The 23,655-nt window shown below is 45.6% G+C and overlaps 1 protein-coding gene across 5 annotated transcripts in view; it reads left to right on the top strand.

Annotated features, from left to right (window-relative positions):
• CCDC85A (coiled-coil domain containing 85A) overlaps window positions 1–23,655 on the top strand; it is a 157,400-nt gene that overhangs the window by 124,376 nt on the left and 9,369 nt on the right. The window contains exon 4 of one of the 5 annotated variants that reach the window (XM_028725128.2): window positions 17,811–17,921. The exons of 3 other annotated variants lie outside the window; for them this stretch is intronic. In XM_028725128.2, the coding sequence (XP_028580961.2) occupies window positions 17,811–17,921 (111 nt within the window). Of the gene's footprint in view, window positions 1–17,810; window positions 17,922–23,655 lie in introns of those variants that run through there. One more of the 5 variants, XM_028725132.2, reaches the window with a different exon arrangement.

The following is a 23,655-nucleotide window of genomic DNA, read 5'->3' as shown; positions in this document are numbered from 1 at the left end:
ACCTCTTGACAAAGATTGATGTTCCCGGGTAGCAACTCCTGAGATACCTACTGCTAAATCCAACTCGGGATATTATTATTATTATTAATAATAATAATAATAATAATAATAATTTATACCCCACCCATCTGGGAGGGCTTTCCCACAAAATATTAAAATACAGTAATGCATCAAACATTAAAAGCTTCCCTAAATAGGGCTGCCTTCAGGTGTCTTCTAAAAGTCTGGTACAGTGGTACCTCGGGTTACAGATGCTTCAGGTTACAGCCGCTTCAGGTTACAGGCTCCACTAACCCAGAAATAGTACCTTGGGTTAAGAACTTTGCTTCAGGATGAGAACAGAAATCATGCAGCAGCAGCAGGAGGCCCCATTAGCTAAAGTGGCGCTTCAGGTTAAGAACAGTTTCAGGTTAAGAACGGACCTTTGGAACGTATTAAGTTTTAACCTGAGGTACCACTGTAGTTGTTTTTCTCTTTGACATCTGGTGGGAGGGCGTTCCACAGGGCGGGTGCCACTACAGAGAAGGCCCTCTGCCTGGTTCCCTGTAACTTGGCTTCTTGCAGTGAGGGAACTGCCAAAAGGCCCTCGGCGCTGGACCTCAGTGTCCGGGCAGAACGATGGGGGTGGAGACACTCCTTCAGGTATACTGGAAGAGTCAGCAGTCTCTGTTTGAACTTGTATTGAAGGCTTTTCTCGAATGGTGTTGCAGGAAGTGTGACTGATGGGCCTGAACTGCCAGCACTCAGGCATCAAAGATGTGTCCTGCTGGGGCCATGGCAGCTGCCAGTGGATGCTGGGTGTTGGTGCCAGCCCTGGTCGCAGCCTGCACCATACATGGGGTGGGAAAAAGTGTGGGCAAGCTGCCCCAGTTAGAGCTTTGTTCTGAATGTGTGAACCAGCACGAAGTATCACAGCGTTTAGTGATTTTGTAGGTTTTCCATTTGGCCAGGCGGTGAGTTAACGAACGCTGCTGCTCCCAGTTGGCCTGAGACTGGATAGGATCCAAGCTGCTTCTATGACCGTAGATGGCAGTTTTGGAGCAAGGAAGCAGACTCTGCTCAAGAATCGCAGCAGGCTGCTGGATCCTTGTCCCACAGATCATGTCAAAAATGAATTGGCTGGCTGCACAAAGGCATGTGTGTATCATCACTTTATGGCAGCGCTCATCCAAGCGCAAAGCTATGAAAGCCGGCTGGGTGGAAATATAGTGTGGAAGGCCTAGAAATACAGTACGACCTACGTTCAGAGAAACTAGAAATGTGCTTTGCAGGAGTTGCCCACCAAGGGCGTCTTGAAAATGTCATGCATGACATAAAGCAGTTTCTCTGCAATCATCAGAGACCTGGTACCAATTTTCTGTTTTGGTGCATAGCTGTCAACTTACAGATTTGAAAATAAGGGATCAGCAGCCAAAATAAGGGTTTTTTGGGCACAGGAATGTTCAACTTCTGAGCCCCTCTGAGCCAAAGGCAGAAAGCCCAGCCAGCAGCCAAACAAAGCCTCAAGCAGTGGTTCCCACAGCGCAGCAACCCGGCAAAGGGGATGCAGCAAGGAAAACCACCGTCACCTCTCCGCTGGGAAGCGCTGAGCAAAGGCGAGTCCCCAGGCAACGCGGCCGATTTGATCGGCACAAGACATGCAAGCTCCACCCCCCAGTCATTCTTAGACTCCTTATTGGGAGAGCTACGCAGCCAAGCAACACAGTTGGAGCCTCCCTCCTCCCTGGCCGGCAGGGAGGGAGGGAGAGGAGCTGCTTCCTTTGAAACCCGGGAAATTTACAGGACATTATCAATAAGGGACAGCAGTGGGACATGGTGCTGGGATAAGGGACTTTCCCGCCAAATAAGGGACTGTTGACAGCTATGTTTTGGTGTGGTAATCACAGGTTGATTCCTGCACCTTTTGTGCCTGTATAAAAAGTTCCTAGTGGTCACATGGGGAAAAAGATGCTGATTTGACAGCACACAGTATAGAACATTCCTAAACATTCTAGTTGCTGATGAGACACAGCTGTCGGGATGTTTGCAGTTTTGTTTCTGTGAGGAAAGAGAAAGTTGGCAGTTGTGATTCAGAGTAAAGCCTCACCTGTACCCTAGGGACAGGAGTAGCTATGTGGGATTGGACTGGGAGTAAGATCAAGTTGTAAGAAGTTGGAACATTAGGGGAGAGGGAGCCTAGAAACAGAAGGAAGAGTACAGCCTCAGAACAAGGGCCACTGTGTTTATGTGTGTTTATATACAGGCAGTGACTGTTTTGTGGGGGGATTGCATTCTGGACACCTGTGTGCATCGCTGGGGCTAATTCTAGACTAATAGACTAATACTGAAAAAAGCAGAAACTGGGGGGATACTTGAGGAATTAATGTTTTCTATTCTCTGGTCCAGCTGGAAGGGATGTTACTAATAAAGATGGACAAATTTATCAATTCTCAATTTGTCACTTTTGATTTATTATTATATTTCTAATCTAACCAGTTATCAAAATTTGTTAACATTTTAGTGCGCATTTGTCTGAACTACACAATTTTGTATGCATTTCCCCCCTCATATATACATAGTATTGTGAGCAGTTTCTCCCAATATAATGGGTGGTATTCAGTGCCAGTTCTACTCAGGGAGACCCTTTGAAGTTAATGGACTTGGAGAACATGAACTTAGGTTCATTAATTTCTATGAGTCTACTTTAAGTAGGACTTAGTTGAATACAGCCCAATATAATTATGCAAGCTATTTTAACTAATATATGTGTTTTAATGCACGCTTTCCCCTAATATGCATGTTTTCCTATACCTTTTTTCTTGTTGGAGAACTGCACAATTTGGAGAAGAGTGTATTGTTAATTGGGTCAGTTCATGATCAAATGTGAACTGAATCGAATATCTCCTCCGTTGCTAGTTATCAGTGCAGCAAGAGATTGGCTTTTTCTGTTGAACTGGCTCTATTTCTTCTAATAGACAAAAACCAGAAGCCTGCTAATGGCATTCTTAAAATAATAATAATAATAATAATAATAATAATAATAATAATAATAATAATAATAATCATCTGGTAGTGTAATTTGCCTTAAAGTGTCACCTTTTAATAGAACAATACGGCAGCGAACGCTATTGCCAGGACAACACTATCTGAACAAAACAGATGGATTCCACCTTTGTTGCCAGAAGTGTACAAGCAAATGTACAAGAGCTGGAGGAATTGAATCCTCAACTTCCATGGCAACGCGGCAGAAGTCGGACAAAGACGAGGCAGAATGCGCTTATGCAGAGGTTAGGCAATGAATCAGAAAAGAGGGGAATAATATCTTTGTGGATGATATTTGCAGCGGTGGTGTCAAAGACGGCGGAAATATACTTCATAATTACTTCTGAGCAGGGCGAGTTATTGCATATCCCACTTCTTTTCCCATTATTGGTTTTGGTATATAAATAGGCTTCTTGGACATAGCCGGCCCTGTCATTAGGCAGAGTGAGGAAGCTGCCTCTGGTGGCAGATGCTGGAGGGTGGGAAGCAGACGTGAGGTGTTGTGTATGCTGTGTGTGGCCTGCCCTGTACGCCCAACCCCAACCGAGCCTTCTGCAGAGAAGGGTGTTGGCCCATCGGCAGTGCTGAAGTAGAATCTTGGCTGTCAGTCCGATCAATTTATGTCCATGGAATGGGAGTGGGTGCCATCTTGTATTCTGCCTCATGCAACGAAATGTCTTGGGATGGCCCTCTTTTTGATGGGGCCCAGAAAACAGAAATAAGCAAGCAAAGACAGCAGAGTCTTTCACTGGGTTGCTGCTTCAGAGCCTAATCAACCCCACAGTGTGGAAGGAAGGTTATATGTGATGGAAGAAAGATAGATGCTCTGCATCTAGTTTAGTATTGCTGACACTGTCTGGCAGCATCTCTTTGGGGTTTCAGGTTAGGCATTCCCAGTCCTACCTGGAGATGCTGGGATGGAACCAGGGACCTTTGACATGCGATGAAGGTGCACTATGAATGAGCGGGCGCCCTTCCCCAAAGTTTGATGCAGTCGTTGTAAGTTGGGCAGTTGGGAATGGGTGCTCTTGTCAGTGGAGAACAGCCTCACTCTTCCAAACAGCCTTCTGCGTCCCAGAGGTATGGACGGAGGGGTGGTGGAGACGGAGAACAGCAGCCTGCAGAGTTGAAACTGCTCTGACATACGTGGCTCTCATTCCCTTTGCCCTCAGCTCTTTGTACCGTGCAACATTATTTAACACAGTTGCAGCCTTCTGTCTGGCAGGTCAGTTAGTTTTGATGGATGAAACATTGATTAAAAATCTGGCCAGCAAGTTCTGTCTGCCTTTCTCTTTGGTGAAGAGACTGGTTGTTAGTTCAGATTTCTCTTCTCCCTCCTTTACACCTCCCCAGCTAATTTCCTGCAGTCTTCGTCTTCTTTTGGTTTTGATTCAACAGTTCTGAGAGTTATATTTTTAAGAATAAAGCGCCAGCTGCCCTTTCTTAAACCTGGAGAACCAAGGTGCAAGATAGCATTGCTAACTCTCCCGCGAACTTCGTTTTGTCTTTCAACACCTCCAGCGCTTCCCATTTATCTCCTGTGCTTTTTCGTTCCATTAGTTTATCACCTTGGATTTCACCCTTTGCTTCCCTTTGACTTCACTTCAGCCTCTCCATATATTTCCCCTCCCCCCTCTGCCTCAGCCTGGATTGTTAAATCTTCCCCCCTAGCTAGACTTTTGACTCGAAGCCCATGCCAGCCTTTTCTATCACACATATTTATTTTGAACATCTATACCCCATGACAGCCCTGAAACCACTGGCTGAGAGAATGTTTTAAACTGTTTTTGGAATATGTATATATGATTGATGTGCTTGCTGTGCTGGGCTCCTTCGGAAGGAAAGGTGGGATATAAATACAGTGGTACCTCGGGTTACATATGCTTCAGGTTACAGACTCCGCTAACCCAGAAATATTACCTCGGGTTAAGAACTTTGCTTCAGGATGAGAACAGAAATTGTGCGGTGGCACCAGGAGGCCCCATTAACTAAAGTGGTGCTTCAGGTTAAGAACAGACCTCCAGAACGAATTTAGTTCTTAACCCGAGGTACCACTGTATAATGAATAAAATACTGTATTTTTTGCTCTATAAGACTCACTTTTTCCCTCCTTAAAAGTAAGGGGAAATGTGTGTGCGTCTTATGGAGTGAATGCAGGCTGCGCAGCTATCCCAGAAGCCAGAACAGCAAGAGGGATTGCTGCTTTCCGGCTTCTGAGATTCAGAATATTTTTTTTCTTGTTTTCCTCCTCCAAAAACTAGGTGCGTCTTGTGGTCTGGTGCGTCTTATAGAGCGACAAATACGGTAAATAATAATGTAGCAGTCACTCCACACAGGGGAGCTGGTGGCAAATTTCCGCAGTTTATACATTTCTAAAATACTTAGGGTAGAATTCAATATCTGCTGTGATGAGCGCACTGTGTGCACAAGCGTTTTAGCTTACCAGATGGAATGATCCCCTATCTCCTCTCTGCTGCATAGAATTATAGAATTGTAGAGTTGGAATGGACATCTGAGGGTCATCTAGTCCAACCCCCTGCAGTGCAGGAATCTCAGCTAAAGCATCCATGACAGATGGCCACCCAATCTCTGCTTTAAAACCTTCAATGAAAGAGAGTCCACAACCTCCAGAAGGAGTCCGTTCCACTGTCAAACAGCTCTTGTTGTCAAAAAGTTCTTCCTGATGTTTAGTTAGAATCTGCTTTAGTGTAACTTGGAACCATTGGTTTGAGTCTTACCCTCCGGAGCAGGAGAAAACAAGCTTGCTCCATCTTTCATGTGACAGCCCTTGAGATGTTTGAAGATGGCCTCTCAGTCTCCTCTTTTCCACGCTAAACATACCCAGCTCCGTCAACCCCTCCTCATAAAGCTTGGCTTCCAGCCCCTTGATCATCTTGCTTGCTATCCTCTGCACAGGTTCCAGCTTGTCAATTGTGGTGCCCAGAATTGGACACAGTATTCCAGGTGTGGTTTGACCAAGTCAGAATAGAGTGGTTCTATTACTTACCTTGAGACGCAGGTGGCGCTGTGGTCTAAACCACAGAGCCTAGGGCTTGCTGATCGGAAGGTCGGCGGTTCGAATCCCCGCGACAGGGTGAACTCTCATTGCTCGGTCCCTGCTTCTGCCAACCTAGCAGTTCAAAAGCACATCAAAGTGCAAGTAGATAAATAGGTACCGCTCCAGCGGGAAGGTAAACGGCGTTTCCTTGCGCTGCTCTGGTTTTGCCAGAAGCGGCTTAGTCATGCTGGCCACATGACCCAGAAGCTGTACGCCGGCTCCCTCGGCCAATAAAGCGAGATGAGCGCCGCAACCCCAGAGTCGTCTGCGACTGGACCTAACGGTCAGGAGTCTCTTTACCTATTACTTCCCTTGATTGGGACACTGGACTTCTGTTGATGCAGCCTAGAATAGCATCAGCTTTTTTTGCTGGTGAATCCATTCTTGACTCACGTTAAGCTTGTGGTCTACTAAGACCGCTATATCCTTTTCACATGTAGTACTGGCAAGCCCATCCTATATTTGTAGAACCTGACATTTGTCCCTGTTGAAATTCATTTTGTTAGCTTGTGCCCAGTTCTCCATGCTGTTCTTAGGGGGGTCTTGAGATACATGGGGTATTTCTACTTAGTACCCTGTAGTTATGACCCTAGATTGGTTCTCTGGGCAGTCTACATGCTTGCCAGTGCAGTATGTTTTCTTCCCTTCCAGAGCCAATTTAAGAATAGAAAGAAGGTTCTTGTTTCCGGGTTTCTTTTTTCAAAAAAGATCTTTGTTACAATGCCAATGACAAGGCCAATCTATAATGCAAATAAATACAGTATTTCTTTGTTGGAAGTCTCCATGCTCCCATTGTGTTAACTGTGTGTGCAAGTTGCAGACAGATAAGGATCGATTAATCCTCACACAGCTTCATTGCGGTGGCAGTCAAATCATTAGAAAACCTCCTCTCTCTTTTACCAAGAACTCACAATTTCATCATTTAACCGGAAAGCTCCACTTAGAAACTGATTGAATGGTTATTCCTGCAAGATGGCAGCTTGCCTGCACTGCTTGGGTGATGGCCAAACTATTCAGGCATCTCATGGTCCCAAATGTGGACTGACCCTTATTCCAGCAAGGCTGGGGATTTATAGCTGGGAAGGCCTGTGGACCAGGGTTGGTAGGCACCATCCTGTTTCATGGGGGATATTCCTCTTATTTCAAACGTGGGGAATATTTGGCTTACTCCAGACTTCTGAACTACAACTCCCAATATCCCTGGCCATTGGCCATGCTGGCTGTATACTAAGAGAAATTCACACTAAAATGTTGGCAAATCTTTATGATGATGATTATTTTTGTGTCTGTGTGTGGAAATGTGGAGAACTGAATTTACAACTGGAAATATGCGGAACCGAGAGAAGCCAAACTTTATAAATTCATCTACTCCAAAGCTTGAGAGTTTCGGTACCTGCATCAGATCATCCTTCTGTCACACAGCCAGTTTCTCTATTGATTTGTGGCAGCGGGTACAACCTTGGGTGACCTCTGTGCACAAATAATTGAGACGTGACAGGGCTGGATCACTTGCTCTGCTCTTCAGTGTCGCCTAATCGTAAACAAGTAAATAAAATGAGAGTGGGGGGCTCTCATTCAATGGATGTTTTTAAGCAGAGGTTAGATGGCCAGCTGTCAGGGAGTCTTTAGCCGTGATTCCTGCATTTCAAGGATTTGTTCTTGTTGAAGTAAGAATAGCGAAATAGCAGCTGAGATGCTCAAATCATATATATGACTGACATAAGGTTATCAGATGTCCCCGCTTCCCAGGGACAGTCCCCAGATTTACAAATCAGTCCCCATACAAAATCCATTGAAGTTGAAAAGTGTCCTCGGATTCGTTGAAAAAAATCTGGTAACCTTAGACTGACACCCTTCCTTGGAAATTAAACCAATGTCCAGACTTTAACATTCAAAAACTTTCAGAAACTTATAGATGAATTAAAACATGATATCTACAGTCATATGCTTCTCCAAGCATGGGCTTACAGCCTCTTCTTTCAGCTTCCGAACAACTGTATTTTCCTCTCTTTCCAGAGCTCAGCACTCAAGCCTTCTGTATCTCAGTTAGGCCATGCATTGCAGCTCCTATAAGGGATTTCCACTTTCCCCTTCTCCCGCAGCTTTGCTGTCTTTCTTTCAAGCAAAGAAGAAGCACTCCAACGCTCTATTCAACTTAGCAGTGTTCACAGTGGAGTCATCTTGCTTCACAAAAAATGGAGTCTCTCCTCCACCAGGTACCTCCCAAGTGACCAATGTTATCTAATGACATGAGAACTACTAGAGACCTCTCTAGAATTCAGTTGCCAACCAATCAAATTTAAAAACATAGTAATGCATACATGACCCGGAAGCTGTACGCCGGCTCCCTCTGCCAATAAAGCGAGATGAGCACCGCAACCCCAGAGTCGGTCACGACTGGACCTAATGGTCAGGGGTCCCTTTACCTAATGCATACAAGCATTTCCAATTTCGGTGACTTAAATCACTATACTTAACAGAGCTGGATGATTCTTGGGGTCCCTTCCAATTCTTCAATTCTATGATTCTTTGAAAGCACATTTAATATTAATGGTGCTTTACAGAGCAGCAACCAAAACACTGATCTCTGCCCAAAGCAGCTGCAAATCTATTATACAATCTGTTACACAACACAGCGTACTTGTGGCCATACTAGTTACGGATCTCTCTCTCTGTCTCTTTATGTTTGCTCTAGTCAAATTAATACAGTTTCTTTCTCTGTGCCCTTTGTTTGCTGAGGTTTTTGGAAACCGGATCTCAGGCATCTAGTTTGTTTTGGCCAAGATAAAGGTTACGTTACCAGGGGCTGGTGGCGCAGGGAAGAAAAGGACGTCCTCTGGCATCAGAAGAGGGGCTGAGCTGCACTGCCAGCCTGCCCAGCAGGAAACAATATGCCATCTTGGCTGACCACTTTTGTTGTTGAGATTGCAGATCCCGCTTAGGAGCAGAAGTAGCCTTTCCCCACCATTGCCATCCTACTGTGCCAAATGAGTGATTGCTTCAGGATACAACAGAACTATGTCTGTTGGGGAGATTCCTATGGAGTCCTGAAGTGCCTGTCCTCAAGATACTGATGTACTGCTCTGCCTCTCTCCTCCCCATCATGTTCTTGGCTGTTCTTGCACGTCACTGGGAAATTGCTGGAGGAGACGGCAGCCAGCCAGGCTTTCTCTGATAGAGGATGGATGACAAATGGGAGACAACTTCCAAGACTGGGCAAATACATAGGTTTATCCACTTGTGCCAATTCTAATTGAGGAGAGAGAGAGAGAGAGGGAGAGGGAGAGGGAGAAGGCATCTTTTCCCTTTATTTTTCATTCAGCAGTGCTGCAAGCAAAGTCAACCCTCATCCCCACTAAACGACAAATCACAATTAGCTCTTCTTCTAAAGGAAAATATGGCACAAACGATCCAATCGGGTCATTCGCAAAGAGTGAGACATAAGTAATTATTGTGATAGTCGTGTATTATTTTGCTGTATTTTATCACGTGCACCGCCTTCATGTTGTATGTGAGTGGGCGGTAGAGAAATACTTTTATAAATAAAACAAGCTAATGAAGTGAAGACTCCAGTGAGCTCATAGCATCATTCCATGGAGCAGTCTGCCTGCTGCATCTAAGCATGCTTTATCACTCTGGAATATTGCGCTCAGCCCAGTGCAAAGGAGCAGCAGAATTGGGAGGAGGGTCCCCATTTTTGTCTCTAGATGTCACAGGAGTGTGCCAGTCAGTAAACACAGAGTCATTAGCAAAAACACAACCTCCACAGACTTGGTTGAATGTCAGGCCTAATGAGCAGAGCACCTCATTCCCAGTGGTCGTCTTCCACGAAAATTGGCTGCTGAAACTGAAAGTCCCCACCTCCTCACCAGGGTTTTTCCCAAGCAACCAGAGACTGTGCCTGCATATCAGACAGCCTCTCCTCCACACCCTTCATGCCTCTTCTGGTTCTGGGAGACAAGGGGGAAGGGGAGTGTGTCACAGCAAGAGGGGGAGACACCCATGCCACTAGATGATGACTCACTGTCCTGATATGGTCTCCTTCCTGTCTTTAGGCATATTCAAAGGGATGTCTTGTGCTGCTGCTGAACACTATCCCACCATCTTGTCCTCTGTCGTCCCCTTCTCCTTGTGCCCTCCATCTTTCCCAACATCAGGGTCTTTTCCAGCGAGTCTTCTCTTCTCATGAGGTGGCCAAAGTATTGGAGCCTCAGCTTCAGGATCTGTCCTTCCAGTGAGCACTCAGGGCTGATTTCCTTCTGAATGGAGAGGTTTGATCTTCTTGCAGTCCATGGGACTCTCAAGAGTCTCCTCCAGCACCATAATTCAAAAGCATCAATTCTTCGGCGATAGCCTTCTTTATGGTCCAGCTCTCACTTCCATACATCACTACAGGGAAAACCATAGCTTTAACTATACGGACCTTTGTTGGCAAGGTGATGTCTCTGCTTTTCAAGATGCTGTCTAGGTTTGTCATTGCTTTTCTCCCAAGAAGCAGGCGTCTTTTAATTTCGTGACTGCTGTCACCACCTGCAGTGATCATGGAGCCCAAGAAAGTAAAATCTCTCACTGCCTCCATTTCTTCCCCTTCTATTTGCCAGGAGGTGATGGGACCAGTCTTGTGCTGAGAGATGCATTAGTCCCGCTCTTCTGGGGGCAAGCTATTCTGCTTTACTTACTTATTTACTTACTCATTACATTCATATCCTTCCTTTCTTTCATTTCATGTTTGCAGCAGCTCATGCTCAGCCAAGAGAGAGAAAGAGAGAGGGAGAGGGAGAGGGAGAGGGAGAGGGAGAGGGAGAGGGAGAGAGAGAGAGAGAGAGAGAGAGAGAGAGAGAGAGAGAGACTCTGGCCCAAGATCACCACAGCAGCTTCATAGTGATTTGAACCTGGGTTTCCCAGATCCCAGTCAAACACTCTAAACCTAGCCTTCCCTAATCTGATGTCATCAAGACATTTTTTAGACTACACTTCCCATTGTCCTGGACCTTTGGCCATGCTGTCTAGGGCTGATGGGAGTTGTAGTCAGAAGATCCCAGGTTGGGAAAGAATGCTGTAGCTTTACCACACTGACTTTTCCTCTCTCACACTCTGAAATTAAACCATTTAGGGTAGACAGGTACAGTGGCGAACCTTGGGGGAGTCTCAAAATTCAGTGGCGCCCTGTGCGATGCCAAAACTCGCCTCTCAGTTTCCATTCTACCTCACAGTTCTGGTGGCTCCTGCAGTGCCCCAAAGGCTCTGCACCCAGTGCGACCGAACCGATTGTGTGCCTTTGAATCTGCCTCTGTTGGGTGGAGCTGTGAGCCTGCAGTTTTCAAAGTCTCCAGTTTAAAATTGTGCCTGAGCTGTCAGAAAACATGTGCCTATGAAACTTAGCATACTGAGGCAGACCATTGATTCGTCATGTCCAGTACTGTTTAATCCAGCTCTCGAGTCAGCGAAGGGTATTTCCCTTTTGCTGCCAGTTGAGATCATTTCATCAGGAGAGGCCAGGGATTGAGCCAGATCTTCCTCATCCAAAGCAATGTGCGCTACCACTGGACCATCCCCTCTTCCAAAGTCTGAGGAAACATTCCTCTTGTACAAAATTTTGGCTCTCCCCCTGCCCTGCTAAACACACACACACAAGTCTAATTTTTTTTTAGGGTCAGCCTTAGGGAAATGCATCTGATTTCCTAGAGTGCTATTATAACGATGTTGTCGTTAAACATTTTCCTGTCAGGATTTCCCTCAGGGAGATTTTCTGCTTCCAATTTCCTCTTCACTTTAAAAAATTGGCTTCAGGTCCCTTAGCGGTGACAGGAATTAGATGTGTTTATAATACAATGGAGAATTGCTTTACATTGTTATTGATTCGGCCTGTCTCTCCTGTCAGCTTTGGGGGCAGGGGGGTGGAAATTCTGTATTCCTTGGCCTCCTCCCTCAGTTACGTCTTCTGTAAGAGCATAACGGTAGCCATTTTGGGCCGCACCAAGAAGCCATGTAAATCCATCAGTTTTCAGCTGAGCAGAGAAATTGTTTTCAAAGTGTGTCCCAGACTCTTGACATCCTCAAGAGTAGTTGTCAAGGGCCACCATGTCCTAGGATGGCCCACTGGTGGTATTGTCAGCTGTGGGGATCAGGCCCACTCACTTCAACATCTGATTTTGTGTATTCACCTAGCAGGAAACGGCTATAAGCCGCCTGCCAAGTTAAATGCTTCAGAGGAAATTATGGGAGAAATCCCAATGCCTATAGCAGGACTTTGTTTTTAGCAGAACGTTCATGCGCAAAAACCTGCTATCTCAAAACATTGTTTTTGCAGCAGGCTAATATATATGCTGGGACACGGGTGGCGCCGTGGGTTAAACCACAGAGCCTAGGACTTGCTGATCAGAAGGTCGGCGGTTCGAATCCCCGCGATGGGGTGAGCTCCCGTTGCTCGGTCCCTGCTCCTGCCAACCTAGCAGTTCGAAAGCACGTCAAAGTGCAAGTAGATAAATAGGTGCTGCTCCGGCGGGAAGATTAATGGCGTTTCCATGCGCTGCTCTGGTTCGCCAGAAGCGGCTTAGTCATGCTGGCCACATGACCCGGAAGCTGTACGCCGGCTCCCTCGGCCAATAAAGCGAGATGAGCGTGGCAACCCCAGAGTCGGTCACGACTGGACCTAATGGTCAGGGGTCCCTTTACCTTTAATATATATGCTGGTAATGGGGAACAACGTATTTGTTGTTGCTATTGTTAAACGGTCAGGAGTGAGAAAAAGTTGCCAATCAATTGCAAATAATCCAGAGGTTTATTAGGAGATCTCTGTCCTAGGAATAAATGCCCTAGAGTCCTCTGCTGTTGTGTGGCAGACACACACATGTTGCTTAGCAGGCAAGTCAGTCTGGAAATTGTCCCCTGAAGGCAGAAAGTTTGCCTTTAGGAAATATTGCTAAAAATAGTAGCTCTAATAAGCACTATTATTAGCTTAGCCTAGAGGATACAAAGGCATAAAAGCTAGTTGCTAAGACCTTAAGGTCTACCTCTGAAAGAAAATCTTGCGGACTTTTCAAAGAAAGAGATGGGGCTATTTGGGGAGAGGGGGGGGCGTCTCCAGCCACCACCAGAATCAGGATATCCAAGCACAGGGGTGGACCAAATATTGTACCAAAGAAGGTAGCAGGAATTGACTAGCAAAGGCTGCCACTTAACAGTGATAAAAATTCTTATCTCTCAGGATAAGCTTGCTCATTCACAGCAAACAAACCATAGTTTACAGACCCTCCAAGTGTCCCTATTTTTCAGGGACAGTCCCAGATTTACAGAAGCCATCCTGGTTTCTGATTTGATCCCAGAATGTCCCGCTTTTCCTTAGGACGTCCCAAATTTCACTGGAGAAATGTTCATGGGTATGGAGTTATGCAACCCCTTAGCAAGGAGATAAGTAACTATACCACCTTTGGAAGACATCTAAATAATAATAATAATACATAATAATTTATTATTTATACCCTGCCCTGGGCAGCTTCCAACTGAATATTAAAAACAATACAGCATCAGACATTTAAAACTTCCCTAAACAGGGCTGCCTTCAGTTGTCTTTTAAAAGTAAAATAGTTGTTTATTGCCTTGACATCTGCTGGGAGGGCGTTCCACAGGGCAGGTGCCACTACCGAGAAGGCCCTCTGCCTGGTTCCCTGTAATCTCACTTCTCACAGGGAGGGAACCGCCAGAAGGCCCTTGGCGCTGGACCTCAGTGTCCGGGCTGGATGATGGCGGTGGAGATGTTCCTTCAGGTATACAGGACCGAGGCCATTTAGGGCTTTCAAGGTCAGCACCAACACTTTGAATTGTGCTCGGAAACGTATTGGGAGCCAATGAAGATCTTTCAGGATAATGTTTTATTTTTTTTAATGCATGTTGGAAGCCACCCAGAGTGACTGGGGCAACCCAGTCAAATGAGTGGGATATAAATTTAAAAAATATTACTACTACAGTCGTACCTTGGATCCTGAACACCTTGCGACTTGAACGTTTTGGCTCCCGAACGCCGCAAACCCGGAAGTGAGTGTTCCTGTTTGCGAACGTTCTTTGGAATCCGAACATCCAATATGGCTTCTGATTGAGTGCAGGAAGCTTCTGCAGCCAATCGGAAACAGCGCCTTGGTTGTCAAATGTTTTCGGAAGTCGGAACAACCAAGGCACAACTGTGCTACTACTAATATGGAGGAACAGGACGTTCCTGTTCTTGTTCGATAAATGTTCAGGGGGGTATGAGTTTATTAAATCATGTGCAAACCAGCCCGAAATAATTGTGCATAGGGCTGCAGTCTTAATTAAGCTTTGACTTAGAAACTGAGCATTTGTTGCTCATTCTTGTTCCTTTTCTTTCTCCTAGCAGCAACCCACCTCTGGTGGAAGGAGGAAGTTGATTTGCCTCAAACTAAAGTGCTTTCGTCTGAAATGCATGCTGGGGCCTGAAATTCTTTGGCTATTTTAAAATGTGATGTTGGGGAGAAAAAGGGGTCTTTGCAGGTAGAATGACTCACACAAGGAATGTATTATTTGTTCTGGCTTTTTGTGGCATGAAAAGAAATATGTATATAAAAAATACATATTACATTGTGCTGGAATGAGATGAATGTTCCGCTTCCAGGGGGATTAGAAAATAAGGAGGAAAGAAAGGAAAAAACAGTGTAGGAAAAGAAAAGGGGGGAGTCTTAGCGCAGGAGTGGGCAGCCTTCACAGATCTTCATCTTTTTTACCAGCACCCCAAGAGGTACTGAGCAGGTGCAGAAGAAATAGTGTGAAAGAACAAAATGCCTCTGAGCACATTCTGAGGCTAGGCATTTGTTTTCAGTACCAGAATTGAACTGAGCTCCCACAGTTCTTTCCCACAATGTTTCACACTCCTGTTTAGTGTTCTTCATTTCAGCAACCTAATTTAAGGGAGTCGGTTTGCAGTTGCGATTGTTAGGAGCCAGGAACCTTTGCTGATCTACTGCAAATCACCCACCGATCTAACTTCTGCCCATCTCTGCCTCAGAGATTCCTCTGCCAAAGCCATTGTATATTATTTGACTTCTTCCCTGTTAACACGGATGTATGTTCCTTTGCAAAAATGTGTATATTGGGCGGGGGGACATACAAATGTGTATATAAGGAAAAATTCGCACTAAATTGCTGATGAATTTTCATGAGGATTTTAAAAAAAGTATTCCCTCCCTCCTGCTCCCCCGCTCCCCCCCCAAAAAAAAACACCTCATGTGGAAATGTGGAGAACTGAATTCAGGATTGGGGAAAATGAGAAACTGAGGGAAATTGAAACAGACAGATTCTCCCACTCCTTGTTGGGCTACCACCTGCGGTCTGAAACAGTAAACGAAGCATAGCCTTACCATCTCAGTGAGAACTAAGTTGAATAGGCCATTTTAAAACACATTCTAATGCAAACACTCCACTTAATGTTCAACAAGCGCTGGTCCTTGTGCGCACTGGTATTTGCACACTGGCATGGCTGTTTCAAAGGTCGCAGAGCGCTGGGATGAAAATGCTAGCCTTGTAGGAGCCACTGCATGGGCGCAAATATGCTTTCCAATGTTATGTCCACCATGTTGGGCACCTGAACCATTTTTGATGGCCTCTTCATGACGGCCGTCACATTTAACTTGGTCTTCAACCTCATTCTTCAGAAGTTGGAATGTCTCTGAATATTCCATCACAATACAAACACAACACGTAGGCTAATAGTTAGTAGAGAATATATAATAGAATAATGATATTCAAACTGTAGGAATAAGCCAATCAAAGTTCATATGTACAATATAACAGAGTGGTAGCGAGGACCGTCAAGCCGTGTGTTCAAAACAGATGTCTTAAGGACAGTCTCACAACAGTCTTTCAAAGGAAGACGTCTCAAAAGTTTCAAAAGTAAAGTCTCTCAATAGTCTTTCAAAAGTTTCAATGGAAGACCTCTCAAAAGCCTCAAAAGGACAGTGTCTCTGGAATGATACTACTGTTTCGTAATAGTCTTCATCAGCTGGAAATAAGATACAAGGCATACAACTGATGAATGATAACTGTAAAAAATCACATTTAACTTGGTCTTAAACCTCAGTCTTCAGAAGTTGGAATGTCTCTGAATATTCCGTGGCAATAAGACAGTTCAGTCAATAGCTGCGTGGGCAAAAGTTCATTTAACTTGAAAGTGGCAAACGACTGTGAGCCCTCAACCAACCTCTCTAGCATGGTTTGCAAATCAAATGTAAAATGGCCAAAGGATGTGGGGTGCCCCCGTTAAACCATCCTACATTTGAACCCCTTTAGTATTGCTCTCTTGCCTTTTTGTTAGCATTGCAATATCTTCCCTCCTTATGAGGACTGTGTATGCTACTTCCTGTATTAGGTCTCTGTGATCTCAAAAATAAAACCCTGATCTTGCAAAGCCAGTTGTACTTACATCCTGTTGAAACCAGAATTTCAAGGGCTCTGGACCATAATACCTTAAAACGGCTCAGGACCGCAAGACCTCAAGGACCGCCTCTCCCCATATAAACCATCCTGGACTCTGCGTTCATCATCTGAGGACCTTCTTCGTGTGCCTACTCCACCTGAGGTCCAGAGGGTGGCAACACGAGGACGGGCCTTTTCTGTGCTGGCTCCCCATTTGTGGAATTCTCTCTCCAGGGAGGTTTGCCTGGTGCCTTCATTATATATAAATGTTCCTCTTCAACCAGGCCTTGGGCTGATTAATATTCCACAGCCTTTTAATATGTCCCTGTGGGAAGGGAAGGTATTGTCGTTCCGCTGCTTTGTTTTAATTATTTACCTGTGTTTTTGTCTTGCATTTTATTCTGTGAACCGCCCTGAGATCTTATGCTGAAGGACAGTATATAAATTTAATAAATAAACTAGAATAGCCTTGCCCTCACCAGTTCTGGAAGGCTCCTATAGAAGAGTCCTGTACGCACAGAGACTTTGCGCCTGCCCATTAGGGGAAATAGGAAGCCCCGAAAATGTATTTTTTAGATGTCCTTTTTATGTTGAGATTCGCAGAGACACCATTGATCCTTTGCTGAAGAGGCTCACCGATCTTTCAGACAAGTCTAAACTTAATTCTCTCCTCTTAGGCAAAGATAGGCTGGTAGCCAGATTCTGCGCCCAGATTTGTAGGCACAGATCATCCTCTAGAATAAAATAGCTTATTAGGGAAATGCTGAAGTCGCCATTTGGGGCGCCTCAGGGTCAATTTTTTATGGTAGCCCAAATCTCAGTTGTACGGGTGTATGGATACATCTCAATTTTAACTCATGAGCTATTTCTGCAATCTGCTCCGATTGTATATTTTATTTTTATGAACACTGTTTTTATTGTGTTATGTTATGTGAGCTGGTCCTTGACCGTAATAAATAAATTACAATTACAGTAGGACATGTTAATTGCAATGAGTCTGATTTCAGTGGGACTTAAAACATGATTTAACTATCTCTAGATTCGGACTAGAGATTTTTGCTCCCTTTGCTTATCATCTTCTCAATATGACCGAGAATCTTACAGGAACTTACAGAGACACTTGGTTGCCCTGGGACAGCCTAGCATCCCAAGGGCGCAATTAGAAGGTGGTTGAATTAAACATGTACTCAGAGTATGTACATGCCCAGTGGGCTTTGCAACGAGGAGCTAGAGGTGGTTGGGGAAACTGTTCATCTTGATGAGCATGGTGCACATTCCGCTATTAAATAGTTTTTGGTTTTCTACAAAGGGTCCCATTAGGATGCCAACAAGGGCAGATGGGAATGTCTGCTCTCCGAGCGTCAATGACCAGGCCTCCTCACCTTCTCAGCAGCCTGAAGCGGTGGTTAATGGCCTCAAGGTAACACGCCTTGCTGTGTTTGGCATGTAGCTGCCAAATCTCCCATCTGTATGTTCTGTGACCATCCGTGATCCATTGCACCAAAGCATCAGCGTTTCTCAGAGGGAAGATACAATACGCCACAAATGCTGCTTCCATCTCCCCACATGTTCTTATGCCCGTCTCACCCATCATCTACCACTTGTCTCTACTTGGGCTGTCAGCTGGTGAGACTTCTCCTTTAGCAGGGGTGAGGAACCTGTGTGGCCCTCCAGATGTTGTGATCAGGGATGACAGGAGTTCTGGTCTAGCAACATCTGTAGGGCCACCTACAGCAGAACAGAAATAGCTACATTTTCAGAAGTCCTGTGAGACCTGCCTAACTCTCCATCAGAGCACCCTGTGGACTTCTTCCTGACCCCATTCACACAATCGTGTTTTAGACTGACTTGTGGATGGTGTGGTCCTCCTAGCTAAGTACATACAAAACTTACCTGCTGGATTGGACCAAAGGTCCATCCAGTCCAAACTTGGGTCTCCAGCTGTTTTCAGACTACATCCCATCATCCCTTACCACTGGTCTTGCTAGCTAGGGATGATGGGAGTTGTAGTCCCAAAACATCTGGAGACCCAAGTTTGGGAAACACTGATCTAGTCTGACATTCCATTTCCAGTAGTAACTGTGAGCATTCAGATCCCTCTGAGACACTCAAAAGCAGGGCATTAAATAACAAGACTTCCTGAGCTGTCTGCCCCCATCATCTGATAATAATATGAGTGTTTCTGAACATGGAAGTCCTCTTAAGCTGTTGTGGTGAATAGTCACAGATAGGCCCATGCACCATGGATTTCTCGAACTTTTTATTTTTAAAAGCCATTGAACTTGAAACCATCACCATATCTTGTGGCAGTGAAATCCATAAGTTAATTATGTGTTTTGTGTCAATTAGTACTTCCTTTTGCCTGCCTTGAATTGTATACGAGTCTTTGGGTGACCTCAAGATCTGCTGTCATGAGACCAGAGGGGGGAAATGTTTTGATGCTGTTCACAATTTTATTGACTTATAACTTGATCTTTGCCCTTTCTGGCTGGAAAACTGCCCAAATTCCACGACAATTTTGATTTTCTCTTTGTGCTGCGACAAGTAGTTGCATCTCAATAGGTGCCCCATTTTGGAAAGGTTGTTGTCCACCATGAGGAGTGGTGGGACATCTGACCCGCTCTCAGTTTGGAACGTCCTGTTACATAAAATGCAATTGGCTACTATTATGCGTTATGGGCGGGTGGCGCTTTGGGTTAAACCACAGAGCCTAGGACTTGCCAATCAGAAGGTCGGCGGTTCGAATCCCCGCGACGGGGTGAGCTCCCGTTGCTCGGTCCCTGCTCCTGCCAACCTAGCAGTTCAAAAGCACGTCAAAGTGCAAGTAGATAAATAGGTACCGCTCCAGCGGGAAGGTAAACAGCATTTCCGTGGACTGCTCTGGTTCACCAGAAAGTGGCTTAGTCATGCTGGCCACATGACCCGGAAGCTGTACGCCGGCTCCCTCGGCCAATAAAGCGAGATGAGCACTGCAACCCCAGAGTCGTCCGCAACTGGACCTAATGGTCAGGGGTCCCTTTACCTATGCGTTATGGGGATGGTTTTTTTTGCAGGAGATTGTCCCTTTGGAGGCAGCTTTAGCGCTTCATCATTTGCATCCTCTGAAAAAGACAAGGAACGTTTCCAGGTAGCAAAGACTTTCTCCCATATTTTCCATGCAACTCAGAAAAAATAGGTTAATATTTTATGATCTGATAAAATATTTACGAGTTTAATAATGGGGAAAAAGAGAAAATCTAAAGCATGCATTACGCACACAGGCACCGTGTCATGGGTTCCTAAACTTTTTGTTTCCATTTCCCAAAATCCCCCACACTCATTCTGCCCTGCCATGTGCCTTTGGCAGACTCAAGTTACACAGAGAGGCTGCCTGCACCCACGAAGCAGCACTTAGTGCCTGGCTGGGATGCGAGTGGCGCTGTGGTCTAAACCACAGAGCCTAGGGCTTGCCAATCAGAAGGTTGGCGGTTCGAATCCCTGTGACGGGGTGAGCTCCCGTTGCTCCTGCTCCTGCCGACCTAGCAATTCGAAAGCACATCACAGTGCAAGTAGATAAATAGGTACCACTCTGGCAGGAAGGTAAACGGCGTTTCCGTGCGCTGATCTGGTTCGCCAGAAGTGGCTTAGTCATGCTGGCCACATGACCCGGAACCTGTATGCCGGCTCCCTTGGCCAATAAAGCGAGATGAGCGCTGCAACCCCAGAGTCGTCCGCGACTGGACCTAACGGTCAGGGTCCCTTTACCTTACCTAAGTCAGGGAAATATCTGGAAAAGGTGTGAACTTGAGATCTCTTCCCTTCTCCCTTGCCAGAGAAGAGGGTCGCACTCCTTTGTGTAGTTAGATAGGATTCCTTAAAGTGACAGAAGGACTTGGGAGTTCAGAATGGCTCAGTCAGTAGAGTGCAAGACTCTTAATCTCAGGTTCAAGCCCCACATTGGGCAAAAGATTCCTGCATTGCACGGGGTTGGGCTAGGTGACCCTAGATGACTAGAAGGAGGATCATTGTGGACTGCCTGCCTGCCCACTCCAACTCATAACAAATCACCTTATTGGTCAAGTTGAACTCAATATTGCATGCACTGGCTGGCAGCAGCTCTCTAGGTTTTCAGTCTTTGCCAGCCCTCCTTGGAGATGGCGGGGTTGAACCCAATATTTTCTGCTTGGAAAGCAGATGCTCTACCTCTGATCTGCAGCCCTTCCACACAGAAGGCAGGCAGGGGTGTTTGCCTGTGCCAAGCGTACTGCACACTTTCACCTAATCTCACCCAACTCACTTTCACCTATCCTGCAGCCCCGAGAAGGATTTGTCTTCAATCCTGCCCGCAGACTGTCTCGCTAGAGTGGTGCATGCTCTAGTTATCTCTCGCTTGGACTACTGCAATGCGCTCTACGTGGGGGTACCTTTGAAGGTGACCCAGAAACTACAACTAATCCAGAATGCGGCAGCTAGACTGGTGACTGAGGGCGGCTGCCTAAACCACATAACACCGGTCCTGAAAGACCTACACTGGCCCCCAGTACATTTCCAAGCACAATTCAAAGTGTTGGTGTTGACCTTGAAAGCCCTAAATGGCCTTGGTCCAGTATATCTGAAGGAGCGTCTCCACCTCCATCGTCCTACCCGGACACTGAGGTCCAGCGCCGAGGGCCTTCTAGTGGTTCCCTCACTGCGAGAAACAAAGCTACAGGGAACCAGGCAGAGGGCCTTCTTGGTAGTGGCCCCCGCCCTGTGGAACGCCCTCCCACCAGATGTCAAAGAGAACAACAACATCCAGACTTTTAAAAGACATCTGAAGGCAGCCCTGTTTAGGGAAGCTTTTAATGTTTGATGCATTACTGTATTTTAATATTTTGTTGGAAGCCACCCAGAGTGTCTGGGGAGGCCCGGCCAGATGGGCAGGGTATAGATAATAAATTATTATTATTAAATTATTATTCAGCTCATGCACTTGCAAGGATAACGCCATTGCTTGGAAGTGTATGGGTCTGGAAGAGCAGGGTTCGAATCCCCACTCCGCCATGGAGCTCACTGGGTGTGACTTTGGGCCAGTCTGACCTACCTCATAGGGTTGTTGTGGGGATTAAATGGGGAAGTGGAGGACCAGGTACCCCACCTGGACATCCTCAGAGAAAAAAGGTGGGTTATTGTGGCGTTTGCCTCCTAGGTGGGTCATAAGGAAAGGGTTAAATGAGTGTGATGTGATTGGCCAGAAAGAAACTGATAGGAGGAGTTAGAGTTGGTGTTGTGTGGAAGTCAGTTGATAGTTGGGAGTTGGAGAAGGAAGAGGGAGGAATAAGTCTCTGGGTTGGTAAAGTTGTGTTGTGAGAGAGTGAGAAGAACTTTTAGGTGTAGTCAGATAGATAGTTGGAATAATCAGTTTGAAGTTGTTAGGAACATATAGTTAGTAAAGAAACTAAGAATAAGAAACTGACAAGAAAAATTAACTGAAACCTTAAATTTGTTCATGCTTATAAAAATAAACTTGATTATTTCTTAATGTAAACAACTGTCTGGACTCCGTGTGTACCCAAGAGAAACGGGTTGGTGGCAGCGAAGAGGCAATCACAGTGGTGTCACAGGGATCAATAGACTGTCAAACGTCCAGGGACCCTGTATGATCGCCACAAAAGTGGTGGCAGTGGTGGGATTCGAACCCACGCCCTCGAAGAGGTCCCTCAGTCCAGGCAGTTGATAATTTACTAGGAGGCAAACGCCACAGTTATAATTTGCAACAAACAAATAAATAATGAACAAGCACACCCATGGAGAAGCCTTGCGGAAATTATCTTTCCTTCTAAAAGGAAGGAAGAAAGAGAGCACTATCTGAGATTTTGCATGGTTGAGGCACTCATACAGAGCACCTGGTTCACCCGACGTGTAGTTGCAGACAGAGACTCTCTCCAGCTCCCCAGAGAATCTGGGGCTCGGATTCTTGCATCCTGGGTCAATGTTTATATGCTCAATTTCTTTTCTGAACTGGCCCCATTAGACATTCATTATAAGGGCTCCCTGCGTAGCTTTAACCTGCAAGGTCACATTAACGTTCTTGATTGCAGAGGAAAAGCAAGCTTTGTTTTCATGCGGAAAATTTACATTTTCGTTCTCCGCCCCCATTAACGCACCCAATTCTTGATTATGGATAAAGGCTATGAGCTTAGTGTGTGGGTGTCCAAGGGAGAAGAGTTGCAGCCCGAGAAATTTACAGTGCAAATTTTAATGTCCCTCATTTTGTATTCTCTCTTCGAAGCTCGAAATCATATTCAGAGAAATGTTATGAATTTTTTAAAATGCTGACAATATGCCTTGGAAGTATTTTAACATGCAAATGAAACCAATTATCCTTTGATTCTCCTGTACGGTGGAATTTATTGACTTTACGTGAATGTGAGCCTTGCAGTGCTGAGGTCAGCTAAGATTGTTGTAAATTCACCTTGCATGGAAGGCAGGCTGGAGCAGAAGGAACGTAGCAGGAACAAGAACCGTCTGGTACTTTCGTCTCCATTTAGACATTTGTGACAGAAGCGTCACAGTTCAGCGTGACCCCGAGTACTTTTTGATATATCCATCTGTCAACCAGGATATGTAGCCGGTCCATAATTTAAGACCACAGCTTAAGAATGTAGAAAACCAAAATGCTTCAAAATACCAATATTATAGGGCAGTGATGCACCCAAAAATATTTGTTGTCTGCTACAGGGGGGATGCGGGTGGCGCTGTGGGTTAAACCACAGAGCCTAGGACTTGCTGATCGGAAGGTTGGTGGTTTGAATCCCAAGGATGGGGTGAGCTCCCATTGCTCGGTCCCTGCTCCTGCAACCCCAGAGTTGGTCACGACTGGACCTAATGGCCAGGGGTCCCTTTACCTTTACCCTACTTTTATCTCACTGCCAGATAGCTGCATTAAAAGCCTGATTTACAGTGGTACCTCGGGTTAAGAACTTAATTCGTTCTGGAGGTCCATACTTAACCTGAAACTGTTCTTAACCTGAAGCACCTCTTTAGCTAATGGGGCCTCCTGCTGCCGCCGTGCCGCCGGAGCACAATTTCTGTTCTCATTGTGAAGCAAAGTTCTTAACCCGAGGTACTATTTCTGGATTAGCGGAGTCTGCAACCTGAAGCGTATGTAACCCGAGGTACCACTGTACATGAGT

Source organism: Podarcis muralis, chromosome 3, assembly GCF_964188315.1.
Source record: "Podarcis muralis chromosome 3, rPodMur119.hap1.1, whole genome shotgun sequence".
Lineage (NCBI taxonomy): Eukaryota > Metazoa > Chordata > Lepidosauria > Squamata > Lacertidae > Podarcis > Podarcis muralis.
The sequence above is the reverse complement of the archived record's forward strand: the minus strand, read 5'-3'. Positions and strand labels throughout refer to the sequence as shown.